Source organism: Cydia pomonella, chromosome 16 (assembly GCF_033807575.1).
Source record: "Cydia pomonella isolate Wapato2018A chromosome 16, ilCydPomo1, whole genome shotgun sequence".
Lineage (NCBI taxonomy): Eukaryota > Metazoa > Arthropoda > Insecta > Lepidoptera > Tortricidae > Cydia > Cydia pomonella.
In genome coordinates, this window is record NC_084718.1 from 19320831 (window position 1) to 19342303 (window position 21473).

At 36.5% G+C, this 21473-nt stretch overlaps 2 protein-coding genes across 2 annotated transcripts; one reads left to right on the forward strand and one right to left on the reverse strand.

Moving 5' to 3' along the window:
• Positions 1 to 336: 336 nt before the first annotated feature.
• Positions 337 to 16945, reverse strand: LOC133526663 (stimulator of interferon genes protein-like). Its single transcript, XM_061863356.1, has 9 exons — positions 16647 to 16945; positions 15784 to 15834; positions 14356 to 14591; positions 9392 to 9486; positions 8318 to 8483; positions 6823 to 6891; positions 6096 to 6201; positions 4746 to 4859; positions 337 to 3193 (listed from the first exon to the last, which is right to left on the reverse strand). Exons 1-9 carry the CDS (start codon positions 16708 to 16710, stop codon positions 3102 to 3104), a joined length of 993 nt encoding a protein of 330 aa, XP_061719340.1. The 5' UTR covers positions 16711 to 16945; the 3' UTR covers positions 337 to 3101.
• Positions 16946 to 17205: 260 nt separating this feature from the next.
• On the forward strand, positions 17206 to 21056 carry LOC133526662 (nucleoporin NUP42-like). The gene is made up of 3 exons (XM_061863355.1): positions 17206 to 17478; positions 18210 to 18448; positions 19224 to 21056. The coding sequence occupies exons 1-3, from the start codon at positions 17385 to 17387 to the stop codon at positions 20031 to 20033; spliced, it is 1143 nt and encodes a 380-aa protein (XP_061719339.1). The 5' UTR covers positions 17206 to 17384; the 3' UTR covers positions 20034 to 21056.
• Positions 21057 to 21473: the final 417 nt, after the last annotated feature.

The following is a 21473-nucleotide window of genomic DNA, read 5'->3' on the forward strand; positions in this document are numbered from 1 at the left end:
GAAGGTCAGATGGCAAAAACTAAAAACTAGTGCCTACGCCAAATCTTGGGATTAGTAGTCAAGCGGACCCCAGGCTCCTATGAGCCGTGGCAATATGCCGGGACAACGCTAGGAAGAAAGAGGCGAAAATCGAATATCGAAGTTTCGTTATCTAAATTTTCGGGAAAAGGGGCAGAAAAAATTTCGATTTTTGTTTTCACGGTAGGGCCTCTGAACCTCTGGACACAGGAAAATTTTACTAATTCATATTTAAACCGTCGAATCTTTTTTGATCCTTTACTCTGTTTTATAATTTTATGATACCTAATGGCCATTTGATAGGGTAAATAAAACGCGTTTTGTTGAAAATTATTTATCAAATGTAATCAATAAATGCTTTAGTAATCTTAAGTAGTAGTAGCAAGTAACATCATTAAAATCTCACCTGCCATAATAATTAGTCAAATCGTAGGTACTTGATTACACCAAAATTCGTACCGCTAGATTGCAACGAGCATAGAATTTTAATAAGTAAAAATAAAAAATAAACACAAATATTAACAATTTTCAATTCGAATTTCGAATGCAATTAAATCTTAAAGACTAGCCGGATTTGATCCGCAAAACTACTTTCAATCTTAATATATTCTTTGAAAAAAAAAAAAAACATAAGTAGCAACATTCCTACTCTAAGGCGTGTTTACACTGCCTCATTTGTGTCGATAACGTGTGCTAAAAGCCTGGCGCTGATAATCGACCCAGTGAAATTGCGCCCTACAGCTTGAACACTGGCGCTTTTTCACCGTCTCATGTTATCGGCCGCATTGCCTCGCGGCGAGGCACGTCTGCTTCGCGCGGCAATTTCCCCACGAGGCAACTCTTTCTGTGTGCACAGGCCTTAAACTTGTTGATGGTGTGTGTCCATGCCAAATAATTCCTAGAGTTGGTCCAAGCTAAAGCGCTTCACACACCCTTACTAAATTTTGTAACTGGAAACGGGCGCATCCAAGATGCAACTATACGTTAGACACGGTTGATATATCTGCGTCTAACTTCAACGTATTGCTATGACAAAGTACATCCCACACTTTTAGCGTAGAACGTCAAATTTATATGAAAATATGTCAAGGCACTTACAACATGTCACACTGTCAAGTATCACAAGTCAAGCCTGCAGCTGCGGTGCGGAAGCCCAAACCATCCAGCACATAATTCAAGACTGCCCTATAACGCGTTATGTCGCCGGCCCTCCCGAAGACCTGATCACCCTGAGCGACGAAGCCATGAAGTGGCTGACTGGTCTATGTGTAGACATTTAATTAATTATATTGTCTCTATTTTTACGATATGTATGCCATACGATTAAATAAACAAGTCAACTTAGCTGGCAGCTGTGTAAGGTTCTGATAGATGGCGCCAGCATGGGTTTTACTTGTCGCTAGTTTTGTTCTATGTTCTTAATGGCTTAATTAATGGCTTATGTGACTGTTCATACGAATAGTGCAAAATTCTAGTGTTTGTTTTCTAATATCGAGGCCTCATTTAAGGGGTCATCCATTAAATACGTCACACGTTTATGGGTAGGGAGGGGATCAAGTAAATTTGACATGTTGTGACGAGGGGGAGTCACAAACTTAAACGTCACTAGCTGTACAGTTACATAATTAGGTTTTAGGTTCTAGGTGACAACAGTCGTATGACATTCGTAAAACCTATGCTGGCGCCACCTGTCAAATACTTCGACCAGCCAAAGCCATTAATGATCTTACTTTATAACTATAAATAAAATTGCTCCAAAAATATAGTGTACGATACTTATGTTGTACTACAAAACTGAGATCGGATTTAAATACCAATCTACAGTACAAACATTGTTAACATAACATACTTATACTTAAACACTAATCTAGTAATAATCATTTGTCATATAATTATCGAGTAATATAATTTTTAATAATACAGTAGGCGCTCGTCAATCCGGCAGTTAGCGACTTAGATGTCCAGCTCATTAATCCGGCAGTTTAGACAGCCGAATGCTTACAGAGCCGGGTTTCCTATACAAATTCACTAATCCGGCAAAGGAGGAAAAATTGGGTGCCGGATTACCGAGCACCTACTGGAAATGTCAAAAAATATAATCATTTGATTTGGAACTGGATTCCCAAATCAATTATAAAAAAAACTTAACCACCAGAAATTAAAACTTGCTAAATGTTAAAAAAGTAAAGATTCAAAATACAGTGAAATAAGGCCTTTTTATAAGCCACCGGGCTGTTATAGATTAAAATGTACTTACATGTACCTATTATTATCATTGGCACGGAAATTTTCAGTACGATTCCTTATCAAAACTAACAACTATTACTAATTGCTATATATTTCACGAATGGTCGACTGGCAGCTTTATAGTAAAGATATTTTTGATGGTGACGTGACTGTAAAAGTAGCAACTTAACTACACTCTGTATCTTTAGGTATTTAAATAAAAGTAAACTAAATCTACCCTCAAATAGCTCCTTAAGGCAGTTGAGGGTAGATGAAAATATTACATGATCAAATAATGTAGGTTAAAGTCAGGTCGTTCAGAGACGGATCCAGGCGGTTTTGGATTTGGTTGGTTAATCAAAAAATATATACAAATTGTTTGTTTAATTGAAATACCTAAAGATACAAAGTATAATGTAATGTTTGAAAATATCTGAACATGCATTTGCCTTGACGATGTCGTGTTCCGATATTTGTGAGTACAGTAAGCTGCAGAGATAACTGACTCCCCCTTGCATAGATCAACTTGTTTGCAGGTGGGTCAGTTACCTCTGCAGCTTACTGTACATACTTACCTACTATTTAAACTAGAAACCTAAATCCCATACGGTCTAAGCATATGTCGCGTAAACAGAGGGCGCTGGTTCAATTGCGGCTCTGGACACAGGAGGTCTTGGTAATTTTTTCCATTGTTATGATTTATTTCGGTTCACACTACAATACAAAGCATTACGATTGTAGTGGCACTGTCACACTTGGTTACTGAATCCAGAATTAACTTAGACTTACATTTCTAGCCAGCCATGATAACGTGTCATTTTGCGATTTTCGTGATAGTATTATTAAACTCAGAGTGGTTATTTGTTCCTGATAATATGTTCGTAATTCGGTTCGATTTCTCGAATCTTCGCCAGTAGAACTTCAGCCAAGTTTTCCTCGGGATTCGTGTCTGAAATTAGAAAACAATCAAAATATTATTTATTTAACTAACTGGTGACCGAAGAGGCTTCCTCGCTGGCTTCCTCGCACAACGTATCAATATTGCGATACAACGAGGAAATGCCGCCAGCATCTTTGGCACAATACCTCAATGGCTTATTTTAGAGTTAAGCTAGTTTTTATATTAGTTTAGTATTTGTACAGTTGTAGGTTTCTCTGTATATATCTATTATGTTTATCTAAATTAATGCGGGTATGTCACATTATGTGCCATCGGAATGTTTCCAAATTGCGAGGATACAAAAACCCTCGCAGGAACAATGGATTACTGAATCTAAATCTTAATTACTGAATTCCTTATACAGCGTGTATTTTTGATATAATCGCAAATCGAAACAAGGCATAGGTTTCAATGACATGCTATGAAAGTAATTCAAAAGGATTTTTTTAATTAACAGAGTGCAATTAAGTTTTTGATTTCGAGCGGCAATGCGTACTTAGCGTACATAGTAATCACTTGTGGCAGTTGTCATAGCGCCAGTAAGTATGACGTTTTGAACAATCGATTTGAATTTGTCGGTGTCCTGTCGTTTGGCCAAAAGATGTTTAGCAAATTGACACTTGGCAACCAACTACTGGCAAAATTATATTTTAGCAAATCATTTTTTTACAACAATATTTTTGACAAATTATTCTTATTACCAAATAATTAACTAATAAAATTTAAATTTCTGACAGAAACACATGTCAAATAATACATTATAGCAAACATTTTTTGACCAATGATAGATTTATTTGTTAACTTTGTTGTTAAATAATCATTTGTCAAAAAGATCTGTTATGAAATGAAATTTTATTAGTTATTCTGTACTAATAAATTGTAAGCGAGCCAGACCTGTCGGGGCAATCCGACTCGGATAGGTTAGGTTAGAAGCCTAAGGCGGGAGCTTTGCTCCCGCCTTAGGCTTCGAGGTTATTTTTTTTTTAACAACGCGAAAAATGTAAGCAACGATTGCTTGCTTGTCTTGCAACTAAGTAACTTACCTCAAAATAATCTGGCCCAAATGAAAATTGCAACCATGCAGAATTATTCCCTCAAAGTTTGGTGAATGTATAAATTTGCTAAACATATTACTAGGTGACATGAAAAATATAAAATTGATACTTTATATTTTGACATATTGTAATAATGTATTATTTACTAAATGATTATTTGTCAAGTGACTTTTTGTAAAATGATACATTTGCGGAATAACATATTTGCCAAATAATACTTTGGTGAAACGTTTTTTGTAAAATGAAAATTTGCCAACATTGTTTTGGTTAAACATTAGTGAACCGAATTTGTCCTTTTAAAAGGACATCGAGACTTAGGAGGATAGTTGTGTCTAACACCGCCCGCAACTCGGGGCTGTTGGCAACGATAGTGGGTACTGTAGCGCAGAATTCCGCGGTTATCGCTTAACCGTTCGCTAGACATGCCCCAGGCGGAGATACCACAGTATCTGTTTGTCTGGGATACTTAGTATTCAAGTATTTTTATTTTAGTAGTACAAACTGACCGTCGTAGTAGACGAGGTCGACCTTGCCGCGCAACTCGGGGCTGTTGGCGACGATGGCCGGCAGTGTGGCGCAGAACTCCGCGGTTATCTCATCGCCGTCCGCTATCGCTAGACCTGCCATATTACAACAAGTGTTTTATACCCCCTTTATATAAAACAGTTCAATTGCCACTCAGAGGACCTACCGCGAAAAATTAAATTCGAAATTTCGTTACTTACGAAATTATCTGCCTCTCTATCGGTCATGCATATTCGAGCGACGGCGAGGCTGTTAAAGATATTTCGATTTTCGTTTTTCACGGTAGGGGTTCAGATCAGTCACTCTTTATAATATTTTTATAGCCGCTTGTGTAGTGTAGATGTTATATCAAAAATATGTCCCTTAGAGTACTAAGGAATGATATATCATTCGCCGACATAAGAGCTATGGGACATACTTTTGAGTAAGATGTGCACACCACACACCTATATTTTTGCACTCGACTATACGAAATATCGTTAATTTTAATTATAAACCTTTTTCACACGAGCAATCATATTGTCAATCTCATCAGTCAATTAAATTAGTATTTAACAAAATTTTCGTCCAATCGTTTAATTAAATTTTCAATTAAAAAACCTGAGTGAGTTTAGAAATCTTGAAATTTATACTTATATCATGTGATATAAATCTTAAACTCATTTATTTGCTTAAAACTGGTACAGTTATAGATGTTCACATTTGTTGTTGTCCTCCTTATTCAGCTGTCCGCAAACAGCATTCAAACAATATAATTTTCTAAGCAAGAATATGAAAAATATGCCTACTTATATGAAATTACACTTTTACTAATAAAAAGTCCATGCCTATATACAAGAATGTCCATGTGCACACAATTAAAAGATATAAGTCAAATTTTATTTTCATAATTAATATAGAATCATACAGGCATAAATAGGCATTATTAATATTACATAATTTAGTCACACATGACACATTCGACATGGCAGGTGGTTTCATTAGGCGGGTCTTCACAGACTGACTGGTCTCGCGAGGAAATTGCCGCGCGAAGCAGCTCGGTCTGTGTAGTGTCTCAAACGAGGCAACGCGGCTGCGTGTCGATTTGCCTCGGTCGACCCATGCCTAAACAGATTTAACCTATGGCCCATGCCTTTAGCTTGATGTGATTTCTGGTATCAATATTTGCAAGTATTAATACCGTTCTACTTAAAATCTATATTGCTTCTTCGTGTGCATCACGGCAGGAAACCCAAAGTCTACGAGATCCAGTGCCGCGTGAATGCTGCGTCCATCCTCTGAGGCCTCGTCCTGTGTGGATTCTCCTACTGAGGAACACTATAAATACTCACGTTGGTAGACCGTGCGCCGCTGGAGCACCTTCCAAAGTGTGTGGAGAGGCGTCGCGCATTCTGCGACCACGTGCACGGGCCTGGGCTCGTCGGGGTGGCGGCGAATCTTTTAAAAGTATCATTTTCATGTTTTAACTATTAGGATTTTTTTTTAGGAAGAAATTGCAAGTATTGCATTTTATTAGGAAATTGTGATGTGCTGCCTGCGCAGGACTCACATATCCCCTCGGCCTGAAGGGCTGGAGGGGTGCCCCGAACTATCTCAGATGTGGGAGAAAGGGGGGAAACACACAAAACATAAATATGGCACAGGATAGGCAGTACAAAGCCGATCTTATCCCTTTAAGGGATTTCTTCCAGTTAAGACCTTGACTGAACAGGTACACTGGACAACGGTCGATTTGCCTTTTTCCAAGAATGTAATGTAACTAATAACCAACAAACAATCGTTGTCAAACTCAAAACCATTGCTACGATTTAATCAATACCGCAATATAATCAATGCATGTCACAATACTGATTTATTATTAAAAAAAATTACATAATTAACCTTAAAACTCCGCAACGCGAAGACGCAACGCACTTCGCGCGGAAATAGAGTGCCTGTACTTAAAATAATTTCACACCATGCACTAGAAAATTATAAGTATTTAGCTTATTATGGTACTAGGTCGATTTATGTACGATTATCCCAATATAACAAAAAAAAAACAATACAATTCCATACCTTGTATGTAGTATTTCTATAAATGCGGTCCCGCACTCCAGCGACATCTTTTTGCACGTCGGACAGACTCTGCAAACATAATAAATTTTCATCAAAATACTTTAATCCTCCAACGAACCATATCGTAAAAAAAATCTATCCCGTTGCCACTTTTTAATCCTGAAAATATCTGCATTAAAATAAGTAAAATATTATAAAATAAGTTATTGCCAAAATATTGTAGTTTTAGTACAAGCTTTTATCGCTGACTGTAGTTTTCTTTCCACAGGCAACTAATACTCATCGAGACAATTTTAACAATCCCGAACACAGTTAGTTTGCGTTGTTTCATAACAGAGTTCCCATGGACACCTGCGTCCATCATCAGATCAGCTCCATGTGATCATAAGGTTTAAAGAACTTTATTCTCATAAAGAATTATATAATTCACTTACATGAGAAAATTCACATGTTAAAACTAAGTCTAAGCATACAGTGTACACAAAAAACATGTTATTAAATTCATAGTGGGTAGAAATGCATTACAAGATACTTATTACTAAACGCTCGGAACATATCTTTACGTTACCAACTGCACACCATACAGAACCAGCGGTGTATGAGGCAGATAAGACGATGCGCTAGGATGGATGCTGCATACTCGAGTGTGCTCATAATAAGCATAAGTTTTGTGGATAGATATTTTTTATTCGTTTTTATTTTATTTATTTTTTCTTATTATTATAATAATATTGCATTGGCATCCGATTTACAAATGTATGAAAAATTTCAGCTCAATCGGAAATGAAGCAGGACGATATAGAACCAATTGAAACGGGCGCTTCGCGAGGCAACTGCCCCGCGAGGCAATTTCACTATGTAGACTATTGACCTGGTCACATTGTTATTGTTTCTTTTTTAAAACACGTTCGAACCCTTGAGTTACTTGAATCATTTGATATTTACCAATAGGGTTGTTTCCAATTTTTTGAAACGCTTGTATTACGTTCTATATTAACTAAAAGTTGCCCTAAAATTCAACTTTTATACTAAAAACGGCTTAAAATATGTTAAATTAACAAAATATATTTTGACAAATGCTTTCGCGCCCAAAACGCTCTTTGAAAATTGTGTGACGTCACAGTTTACGGTTTGACACATAACTACATACACACGTAGAAGATACGAACTGTCAACTGACATTTGTCATTTTTTGTTTATCGCCTAACTGTCAACAGTGTCAATCCGAGAGTTGTGACGTCATCAGAATCTTCAAAGACGTTTCGAGTTTGGTCACGTGACGTGTGCCAAAAGATATTTTAAATTCAATATTTACAAAAATATGGTCATTACAGGTCCCCTAAAAGTAGTTTAACATGTTCTTATAATCCAAAAGAATTTATTGGGATACAATTCTGCCCTAAGATTTGTAGACGGAAACAACCCTATTGCTTTTCCGTGAAAGGAATACATTTTTTTGATATATTTTTTTATTATTGACTTCAACGTCACTGACCCTGCAGGCTTCCAAGCTTGGCTGCATCGGGTCCCGTTTGTTGAAATGCTCCAAGTTTGGCGGACAGAAGAGAGACTTGGTCACCACTATGAAGAGTCTCCGAACTGGGAAGAAGACTCCATGGTCGGCTTCAGCTTCGCGGATTTGTTCTTCTAGACCGTAGAATCTAAAAGAACAGAAAAAAAATCAAGTTCAGAGGTCGGCAACGCGCATTTGACATAACTAAATAAATGTAGCTACAGCTCAGATCTTTTTAGTTGAAGTATAAATGTTAATTAGCTGTATATCTTTAATTAAGGTTTCATTTTATTACCATATATTTCTGTAGAACTGTAAATGTATACAAGTAAAATCAAATAAAACTGGAGGCATAAGAAAAAACATGTTAAGCGTGATTGTGGTTTTTTTAAAACTTCCCCTCTTTCAACGTCGGTTCAAAATGTAGCCTATGAGATCACATCATAGAACGAATATTTTGACATGTGTCATCTGATGGTTACCCATATCCTATGGACCCTAAAAGAACGAGGGTGTCGTAAGAGGCGACTAAGTTCACGAAGGAAGCCGTCATCTAACCCTTCGTCACAGGGGAGATAAGCCTCTAAGCATTGGGTTGCAACTTATCTAGGAGAAGGAAAACTCCAAAATCAAACCCGGGACGGAGTCCCCGTTAGGCGTGAGTAGGGTCCAACCTGAAATCTGCGGTAGACTCCTGCAGCCAACCTGGCAACACGTATTGGCTTGCCTTTCCTGTGGGTCCGGCCAGTGAGGTCGAGAGGCCACCCTCACACCTACAGGCCACGACAGGTGCTGGGCATCCCTGCGTTTTCCTTAACTCCGTCCCAGGCGATGTAATGTCTCTAGACATTGCATCATAGATCGTCTGAAATAGACGCTAAGGCCAGTAGTATGGACGCCTGCAACACCAAAGGCGTAAAATGCACCTTGCCAACCCAAACGATGCTTTAAATATTATTACATTAGTAATAAATGTAGTACTGATTTAAGTAGTTACTTATGAGTTACGGGTAAGGGGTAGCATTGAAAAGACTAGGAACTGAATTGAGTACTAACCTGGCTCCGTCGCTGGGAATCACTTGATACAGGTAACCCTCGGAGAAGCTGCACGCCATCCCTTCTCCATAAGTTATCGTTGCGGAACGTCGTTTCTGAAATAAAATAAATCTTTTGGAGAAAATCTTACACAGATCAATCTATCCGTATTAACAACCTAAGAAAAGCTTGTACTATGGGTACTAAACGATGGTAATAGATCAACGGCACGCACGCAAAACCCCTCTGGTGTTGCCGGTGTCCATGGGCGGCGGTAATCGCTTACCATCAGGTGATCCGTCTGATAGTTTGCCTCCTCGACCATTAAAAAAAAAAAAAAACTACAGGTATAGCAGCATAGCGCTGGCGCCATAACCTTTAGGTAGTGCCCGGTAAAATGGCGCCAATTTTTGATGTTTAACAAATTAAACACATATCAGTGAAAGAATCAAACTCAAATGGCGTTCTAAAAGGATTAATTTTTAATTATGTGTCGAAAGATGGCAGTAAATTTACGTCACTACAAAGTTTTCTTTAACACTACACCTCTATTTACAACAACAATTGTCGTACATCCTATTTCCCCTATTGGGCTTGTCTTTTTTGTTTGCTTATCCGTTGCTGTATGTACGGTCACGTCTGAAAATATCGATACGGACAAAGTGCCAAAAATATGTATACACTACCCTAATATATGGGCCATAAAGTCGTGCGCGCCGCGGTGGAATGTCATCGATACCAGTGCACCCTCACGAACGGCAAAGAGGGTGAAACGCCGGAGTGGGTTTAGTGGGCAGGGCCAAATACTTACTCAGTACACAAATAAATGCCCTTACCGGGATTCGAACCCAGGACCATCGGCTTCAGGCAGGGTCAGGCCGGTCGTCAAAAAAAACTGACATTGTAAAAAAAGCTGTCTGGCCTAAATCGGAAATGAAACTTAATATTTAAACTTCGCGTCGATATAAATTGGCCTCGTACAGTTCACGCACGCTCACTATGACGAATATGCTAATCGTTTTTTTTGTAGCCTTCGGTTAAGATATAGGCCACCGGCGGTTTACGACGGCGACACAAGGCAGTTTCTAAATTCTAATAAGTTTCAACACATAAATCACGACATTATGGCGCATTTAGCATGAAACCGCTCCCGCCATGGTTAAATTTAACAAGAACTAGAATAAGGTAAAAGTACTAGTGCTCGACGCTGCACTAGTACTCGACATGGGCACTTTATGTCAAAGTGACAAGGATTAAGTTTGAATACAGAAAAATCTTCGTTGTTCAAATTTAACCTATATTTCTATGACATAAAGTGCCTATGTCGGTAACTAGTGCAGCGTCGAGCACTACGCCGTGTGCCTGCTATACGGCCACAATTCAAAATTTTTAATTTTCTGGATTATTGCAGATTCGTATTCAAAATTGTTCAATTTACGACCTTATTTCGAGAGCCATAGCAGAAAAGGTATTTAAGAGCCTTTTTCTCACAAGTGGCCTTATGGATTTGACCATAAATTGTCAGAAGATTCCCTGCAATACAGCCACTTGCCTGCTTCCGCGGCGTTCGCACGTGAACCTGACGGCCCTTTTGAGTTGTGGCTATATAGCACACGTTATAAATGAAGCTTTTGAGTTGCGTCCTAGAAAATAAGAATTAGTTTAGTGATAATTACGATGAATCACTATAAATATAAAAGAAACAAACGGCAATTGGTTGTGTCAAAGCAGTAAGTATTACACTTATTATTACAAAATTACCAGCTCGCTACCGAAACTACCACAACGCAACAAAATGATTAAGCAAATCTCAACTTTGTTTTCTTACAAGTGCGGTTCAATATGGCTCATCAGTGAGGGTCGTGAGCCTAATTAATATATTTACCCGTCTGAAGAAATATATTTTTTTTTTATTTATTGACACAAAAAATTTATACATTCTGTGTTCGGGATGGTTGTATTCGGGATGGTGTCATAATATTGGAATTTTGTTAAATATTATAATAACTGCTTTTATTTTGGGGACTTTGGCGCCAAAAATTAAATCACTTGGAAAGTCGTTACTTTGATATGTTTACATTTACTATTTACTTATTTGATAATGGTAAAGGCATTTTCGTGGTAATGACTGTGTTTAATGTTTTTTTCGGTGTGTGTCCTAGCTATTCAATTTATTTCAATTAAAATGCTTTTATGAAGAATGATAGAAGCTAGATATAGCTATGTTTTATATGCTTGCTTGTTTTAGATCTAAAATTTCGAGGACTACGAGTAGATCTGCTAACACACGTAATGCCACCTCGGACAGTCTCTCTCGTGTGACACCTTTGTCAAAAGCGAAGGATTCACTAGAAAACAGAAGTTTTTCCGGTCTTGATTATGACCTAATGAAAGACATGTTCAAAGGACGTGGAAGACTATTATTGGACGCTGCTCGAGCCCTACAAGATTCACCACCAACTATAAGCGATTTTAATTTTTCCGAAAGTCACTCGCAATATACACAATGCATTGATGAACTATTACAGACTGATTATTACATACGTTGATTCTACTAAAGTAACGAAGAAAAAATATTTTGTATAACAACGCTTTTTTTATTAGTGCTAAGTTGTGATACATTGTGATATTCGTTATTTCTTGAACTGATTACCTATGATTAAGTTTAGTGTCCAGTAGTTAAGTGTTATTCATGTGTATTGGCCTTTTAAAGGAAAATATACAGCAATTTACTACCTACCTTTGTATTTTGTAAGTCTACTTAAAGAAGACTGATTATTACATACGTTGATTCTACTAAAGTAACGAAAACAAAATATTTTCTATAACAACGCTTTTTTTATTAGTGCTTAGTTGAAATACATTGTGATATTCGTTATTGAACTGATTACTTATAAGAAGTCATCTACTTGTAAGAATTAACTTACTGAATACATTATAATAAATAAATTGCCTGCAATGTTCTTAAAGATGTTGATTTCACAAATTAGCAAGGAACAGTATTGTGTTTTGATTTCTTATTTTATAATATAGTAGGTATTCTAAATACTTTTTATTATTTTGAAAGTTTTAAAAAAGTAGTTACAAAGTTTTATTTGTTCAAATTTTATAAAAAACCTTTTAAACAATTAATATTATTTGGTAATGCCATGGTATAATGTTGCTGTTTATAAGCTAGTTACACATATTATCGCGTACAGTGATCTTGTTCCTATCAAAGTTGATAAAATAAAGGGATATAGTTATATTTTGGTGTTTTTATTTATATTTGCATGGTAACCTTTATCCAATATTTTTGTGTTTAAATTTGGCCGCATCCCAAAATCTTTAAAAAACGTTTCCGCAATACGGCCACAACTCTAAATACCTATCTTTCGGGCCTTGTGTCTTAAAAATATACATTTTCTTTTAAAAAGTGGCGTGGTCATAAGGAGGGTTATATCATTCCGAATAAAAAAAGCTAAATTTTAAATTCATAGACCTAAAACTAAAGGAGTAAGATCCTATTAAACACCCTGAACTATACTCTCACAACTTTGAGACGCGATTTCTCGAAAAAACGGGTTTTTGAGATGTGGCAGTGTAGCAGGCACACGGCGACTAGTACTTTTACCTTACCTTAATTTTACAAATGACTGTTATTTGGAACGATTCTAACAAACATAAATCCAATATAAAAAAATAAAATTAAAAACATTTATATCGGACGCTGCAATCCATAGTTTGTGAGTTAAAAATAAGCTTAAATATAGGGGGTCTGCGGGCCGAATACAATTTCGTACCATTTGGCGTCGAGACCCTTGGTCCGTGGGGTGGGTTCCAAACGCCCTTAAAGGTAGCAACAGGCGGTCTTATCGGTGTAAGCGATCTCTTCCAGACAACCTTAGGGTAGCAGGATATAAAGAACAGTAAGTTTTTAGAACAGGTAGTGCACGAATTAATTATAGGAATAGGAAAATTACACATACATTAAGCAGACAGTACATTTATCAATTTTTTAATTTTTTTTCTGTTTAAATAAAATCTATAAAAAAATAGATTAATTCAAAATATTTTTTACAGTACATATGGTGCTACATTCCCGCACGTGTGCGGGAATGTGCGCTTTCCGTGCATATGTCGAAACTTTAAAGAGTCATATGTACTGTAAAACGTTGTACGATACACGTGAGAATAGGTAATTCGCAACTCGTGTCGATTTAAAACACTCCGTTCGGTCGTGTTTTAATTTATCACCACTCGTTGCGAATTTCCTATTTTCTGCACTTGTATCGTAAATAACTATTTTCTACTCGTCGACTGTAATGGTTGAAGTAAGATATCGTATACCAAGCTATAATTGCGTACTTATCATGTAGGGGCTCCGACTCAACTTTAAGATTCATTTCGATACGCTGTAGTCACCTATAAAAAAAATTGACCAATCACGTGCCGCCGCGGGGTGAGAGTCGCGCGTTTAGTCTACATTTTTGTCTGCCGAGATACTTTACCAATTTTCATGAATTATATAGGTTTTATAGTGAGAAATCGGGGAAATCCTGAAGAAAGGCCAGGTCAAGAGCACCCTAATAAACCGACGAGCGTGTATGAGGAATGTCATGAAAGTGAAGGAAGCGAAAGAGGTATGTGTCAGGATCGTAGCTAGTCGAAATCCGTGGTCTCTGCAGACATTTGTTTTGTTTGTGTGTGTCTTTTAAACATGTATTGTCTATTCGAACACGTCACAACTACATACAACAGGTGACTTAAGTTTTTTACCTATAGCAATTTTGCTACACAAGCTTTTCAATCTCGTACCTTACTTAGGCAACGATTGTATTAAATACTATTTTTTAAGTTAGGAATGCACTCGGGAATTTCTACGGCAAGAACCGGTTAATTCCCGGTTTTGGAACTCGTTTTGTGATAGAAAACTAGAATACTATTGCCCAGAACACACCCTAGTTTACTTTCATATAGTTTTATATTATACGCAAAAAACTTACCGCTTCAATATATCTGGCAACAGAGCAAGCTATCATTATCAAGACCACATCCAACTCCAGTACCAATTGACTGTTCACCGCAAGTACAGCCGTTGACACTCCGAAGGCATAAACGGTGTTCTTGTACTTGTCTCTCCAACGGAACTCAGGGAGTCGCCTGGTTTGAAAGGCAGTGTAGATTGCCTGGATCAGCAGCTCGAGGAATTGGCTGGATAGTAGGCAAGCAGTGAAGCGGGCTGCAAATATATTGTTTATATCAGAGGTCTATTTACTTTTTGGCCCAAATTGTCAAGTTTGCAGGTCTCCACACCACTTATTATCTTATACTAAATTGCAACAGCGCCCCCCACAGGAGATGATATAAAAATAACCATTTTATACCACACAAAAAAAAATAGTTAAAAAATATATAAAAATACCATACACAATAAGTATATATGACAACAAGGACTGGGCTCAGCTTAAGCTTTAGTTATTTCACTACAAAATGATGCAGCTTCGCTGAACCCAATTCATAGGTAGGTGATATCCGAGCCAATTCATTTTCATCACCTGTCACATTCTAACAAATTTGTAAGTGCGAAAGTGACAGGGGTAGTGACGGGCGATAAAAATTGAACCATACTGCCACCTAACTATCCAATTCTATAGATCCTAACTGTCCTATCTATACTTTTTCAATGATGATTATACTGACAAAGGCATTATTCATTAAATGTGTTAATAATATGAAAATTCCTAATGGAATCTTCTACTAGCCCCAATGCAATTATGTTCTTGTTATTAGAGACGAGTATTTTCTAAATTTTTCCCATTTACACAAAAATAATGTGTTAGATATAAAAAAAAAAAAAAACATTAATGTTTAAAACTAATACTTGCTAATACCCATGTAGCTTAATTTTATATGGAAATATTCTAAATAACAAAATTAATTCAAATACAAGAAATACCAATTTTACAAGAATAAAAATAAAACCTTTATAAATTATGTCGAGAGGAAATACAATAGATATAGAAAGGGAAACCAACACGATTTTGTTTTGAGCCCATGCAGAAGTGATGTAGGGATAGATGATTATGATTTTTTTTAAATCTATTTTTTCTACAGTAATTTAAATTTAAATTTTATTATATGTCGGTCCTATCCTTTCAGTTATTCCACTATAAAAATGTTGCAGCTTCGCTGAACCACATCAATGTAAAAATTATTAAAATAAATACAATATTTGTTTATCACTAAACTCCACTGTGTGGAATTACTAACATAAATAGTTATAATGTAAAGATATATCCTATATATATAACCTATATTATAGCCTTATTGAGCTTACTGTGGGACTTAGTCAATTATTTTATTTATATTAAAGTGCATATAAGTTATTAAAAATATCCTGTAAACTAGCATCAAAGTCAAAAAATACTCACCTAATAACATCACATATTTCTGTATAGTCGGGATGTCCATGTTTAATGAATCTGAAATAAAATAAACTTGTTAATTTAAAACAAAAATCAAATACTTTTATCCAAAGCTCGCCTCTTGGATTCCCACAAACTACTGAGGCCCACTTAAACCTAAACAATGGAGTCCTGTTTAAAAATCTAAACAGTGAATTCCTTGTTTAAAAAACAGCTTACAGTTTTGATTTTTAAATGGACCTTGTTGCATACAAAATAGAGTTCAAAGTTTAAAAATCTACGTATGGTTGCCTACTTAAATAATGGACTTTGTGACCTCTTCGCCAGCAATAACTTGCATTGTTATTATTCTTAGGGTTATGTTACTTCATTAGACTTTGAGATAACTCTGAGGGAGTAATGTGAAGAATCTCTAGACAAGAATGTATATTTCTAATTTCTAGGAATTCATTCCACACACACAGATTTGATAAATATATTTTACAGTACATATGGTGCTACTTTCCCGCACCCGTGCGGGAATGAGCACTTTCCGTGCACATGTCGAAACTTTAAAGAGCCATATATGTACTGTAAAACGTTGTACGATACACGTGCGAATAGGTAATTCGCAACTAGTGTCGATTTAAAACACCCCCTTCGGTCGTGTTTTAATTTATCACCACTCGTTGCGAATTTCACTTGTATCATAAATAGCTATTATAAGATAGTGGTGTAGCTTTCTTTACAATAACCTCAATTTTTATTGTTATTACGAACAATTAGTAATATCTTTTTTATACGTCCGCTAATAAAGTTCTGTATTAATGTCTGTAGAAAATTACAAAGTACTTTAGATAATAGATTACTATGTAACGTGCAAAACTTACGATATCCGGCAGTGATGCCGCCTAGAAATAAAATCTGGATGCCTAGGATATGTTCTAATTCCATCTGGGTAGTCGTATGACACCGTTTTCATTAGAATAAAAACGTTTTTATTATAAGATTTTCTAATAAAAACAACAATTACAGTCCATAAATAATAAACAACACCGCACCCCATCCATAGCAAAATCTGATTTTGATTTGAAGTTTGAAGGCCAGAATGGCCAGTGCTGCCATAATTCTGCATCAAAACTGTTGATTCGATTCCGTGAATCAATTAAAGATCGACCAGAAATATATGATCATTGTCAAGAGGGCGCTGTTATTCTCATGTATACGGGACGGTGATGGTTCAGTTTCATATGAAAAATTTAGTTCCATCGAAATTCCGCAATATGGCGCGTGATCTTATATTACTGGTCAGGTTTTAATTAAAATATTTGTTATCCAAGACATAGTGAAAAACGTCAGCTTCTTCACTCAAACTCATTTTTGTATGGTCTGTGATCATTTCAACATTGACGTTTGACGTTCACATTTGAGATGAGATTTATGCAGTCCACACAGACTCATGAGATGCATTATTTGAGCACAGCATTTGAGTGAAGAGAGCAAGAGATGACTTCAAGACTGAGATGAGAACAGTTTACTTTTGTTGCTTGAATTACGCGTAGCTATTATAAGAGATTTAAACAATTTTAAGTTGTTGACGGATTGTATAGACTGGTAAATTTAATACAATGGTGGTGTGCAAATTTTTTCAAGAAGGATATTGCCGCTACGGTCAAAACTGCCGTTTTGAGCATGTTTATGGTTCAAAATACAGCTACCATGGTACGTATCCTTTTCCCCCATAAAACGACTGAAATTTCATTCATTTAGAATTCTTTGAAGAGTTATTATTATAACATTTCCACCACCTTGACATTTTTCTGTTTGGCCCTGTGGTTGACTGGTAGAGAACGTCATGAGGCATTAATTCTGCCATTTGTACCTTTTTTGATGTGCAATAAAGTTTAAAATAAATAAATAAATTATAGTATTCAAGTTATCCTGTATTATAAGGAGGTAGTTATCTACTGAATATAAGAGTATGTTCTACTCTTCTTCTTCCTCGCGTTGTCCCGGCATTTTTCTACTATTTTATTATAAATATTGATGCGTCTCTATCAACTGTTCTGATGATCCATAGGTCTGTGGACACTTTAACTTTTCATTTGTTTTTAGGAATTCACACATATTTTTTAATTAAGTACCTTCTTGCATTTGACTTGACATTTCCATCTGAAATACCAATATAAACTCTAATAAAAAGGTCCTTATTGCAGATGAAGCATAAGGACCCTTTTCTGTGGAAAGCCACATATTGATTGATCAGGGTATAAATACTATTTTTGAATATTTAATTTGCATTTATCCCGCATTAGGGACATAGGGCTCGCAGAAGAATTTTCCCTTTGTCGCAATCCTGAGCAGCGGAGTCCACTTGAGCCAGCCTCCTCAATTGATCGCCTCCATGTGGTATGAGGCTGTCTATTGCCAGTAATACTATTCTTTGCCCTCAGCAAATGCACCAACCAACCAGAGCCAACCTCAGAAGCAAGCACCGGGCGGGGTAACTGACGAGCAGCTAGTCCAACAAGTTCAGAATGACATCCAATCAGCATTAAAAGGCGGACAGTGGCTGCTTTCCTGTTACGCACCGTTCAAGAAGCCTAACTTCCCGGGGCTGACCGATTTGTCTGCAGATGAAGCCAGACTGTTCATTTATGAGGCTAAAGCTAACAATACTGTTGACCAGGCTGTGAGTATTTTGTGCAGTTTAATTTCTTGCAACTTTTTTTTTTATATTTGGTTTTAAATTGCATCTTGATGTGTAAAAGTGTGCATGTCACCTATTTGCTAAATAAATGTTTGGGTCTGAAACTAGCTGCACTGGGACCTATAATATATTCTTCCTTTCCACTGTAATTAAAATATTTATTCTGTTTAATTGTAGCATGTTTTGATTCGTGCGCAGCTAGGGGCATAACTGGGCACCGTTAACCAAATAGTTTAACTTCGTTAATTGCTAATTCGTTAATAAAAAAAGTTAACTTCGTTAATCGCTAGTTCGATAATAAAAAGGTTAACTTCGTTAATCGCTAATTCGTTAATAAAAAAGTTAACTTCGTTAAATGGTAGTTACATTTCAGAAATTTAACGTTAATGCAAGTTAACGTTAATCGTTAACACGTAACATAAATTACATTGTTGCGATTAAAAATAAAAGGTTAAAAATAAATAAAACAACAAGAGTGTGTTGGGCCACGCTCACTCAGCTCAGTGTAGCGTTGCGTATTTGCCCGTCTATCACCATAGGCTACTTTAAACGGGGGCTATTAGACGGAGAATATTATTGAAAGACCTATCCAACGCCACTCCACACCATGGGGTTGCAGCGAAAAAATATCATTTGTTTCTAATTTTTTTTACAGATTTTCCATTAAATAATTAATCATATTTAAAGAAATCAACTTACGTCTACAATTTGTATTTGAATAAGCATTTAAAATAAACAAACATTTCATTTTATACAGGTGGCCTACATGAACAACTTAACTAAAGAAGCAAGAAGCAAGTATGAACAATTACTCACCACTTCACCGCACTTATTACGGAGCCTCTATAATGGTGAATCCGTGTCATCACCATTCACAACTGGCCAAACACCTCAAAGCGTCTTCGGGCAAGCTAACAACGCATCTTCAGTGTTTCGCAGTGCTGTTCAAGATACACCAAAATCCATATTTTCTCAAGCATCCCAGAATATTTTTGGATCGCCACCAGCACAAAATCAAAGTATATTTGGAGCGCAAACACAAAATCAAAGTCCATTCGGTGCACAAACACCAAATCAAAGTCCACTTGGTGCTCAATCAACACAAAATCAAAGTCCATTTGGTGCACAAACACAGAGCCAAAGTCCTTTTGGCGCACAGAATGTCTTTGGTAGCCCAAATACAGCGCAGTCCATCTTTGCACACGCTAACAGTTCTGTAGACCCAGCAAAATCTTTATTCGCTCAAGCTAACAGTCCATCAGACCCAAAGTCTCTTTTCGCAGCGGCCACTGCTCAAAGTCCATTTGGATCTGCCCCCGCTTCAACATTCAAAAGCCCGTTCGAACAACCATCTCCTTTCGTTCAAAGTTCAAACGTTTTCCAAACCAATGCTCCTACAAACATATTTGGCCAAGCAAATGTGTTTCAACAGACGCCCGCCGACGATCCTGCGGTATACAGTAATATAAATGACTTGTCTCCTGAGGATTTAGAGATGTTTAAGGCAGATAGTTTTAAATTAGGTTTCATACCGGAAATACCTCCACCACATTCTTTATGTGTTTGAGGTATGAATGTTGTAAATGTAAGCATAGAGTGCCGACTCCGTACTTCAGTTTTCTTACCAAAACGCAAGTTATTTCGCAGTCGACATTTAGCATCAAGTCGCGGATTTATCAGTACTGCTACTTGGCAGTAGATATCGCGACGAACCAACCATTTTCAACTAATATTATAACCGGAACTCTAATTTTCAACTGCTGCTTATAATGAGTTGTAAATTGTTGCGCAATACATTTTTAGTCAGTCGCGACAGTCGTGACATCTAGTGTCAAATAGCGGTACTGATAAATCCGCTTTTTGACGCTGTCGACTGCGAAATAACTCGCGTTTTGGTAAGAAAACTGATGTATGGAGTTAGCACTCTATGCTTACTTATTTCCATAGCTGGGTACCGTTAATCAAAGAGTTAACTTCGTTTATCGCTAATACGTTCCTAAAATAAATTACTGGACGATTTAACGGAAGTTAACTTTAATCGTTAACATGTAACAAAAATTGTTTTTTTATTTTATTTTGTTGCGATTTACTAGTTACTGATCTACTTATAAAAATAGTTAGTTTGGGTTGTGGAAGTTAACAGGTTAGAAACAAAAAATCTGCCAAGAGCGTGTTGGGCCATGCTTAGTGAAGGGTTCCATATTAAAAAACAAAACATTCGTTACTCTAAGTCTCTAAGCGCCGGCGCTTAGTAATGAATTAATCTAACGATCGCCTGATTGATGATAAATGAAATTTCTTCTTTTTTCTCACCCACACGTGTCGACCGGCCCGAACTTACCTTAGCATCAGAACTAGTTTTTCACGGCACAGCGTGGTGCTATTAACGGACTTAGGGAAATTTAACAGAAGTTAACGAGTCCGTTAACACTTTTTGAAGTTGAATTAAAAATGAATCCGTTAATCGAATAGTTAACTTCGTTAATTTACGAGTTAATACCCAGCTATGCTTATTTCTCTATGATGTAAGTAAAAATGCACTGTGATAAACCTTTGTTTTTGTAATAAATCTGTTTAAGTATAAAAGTAACTTGTCATTTTGTTTCTCCATCAAAAAATTAATATTCTCATCTCAAATTATCATGAACGACGCAAATATTGCATGTTTATTGTCTATTATGAAATAAAGTAATACAACGTAGTATATTGTGTTAAATGTAATAAATAAATAAATAATAAATAAATATTATAGGACATTAGTACACAAATTGACTAAGTCCCACAGTAAGCTCAATAAGGCTTGTGTTGAGGGTACTTAGACAACGATATATATAATATATAAATATTTATAAATACTTAAATACATAGAAAACACCCATGACTCAGGAACAAATATCCATGCTCATCACACGAATAAATGCCCTTACCAGGATTTGAACCCGGGACCATCGGCTTCGTAGGCAGGGTCGCCAAACTGGTCGTAATATAAATATATTCATAGAGATGA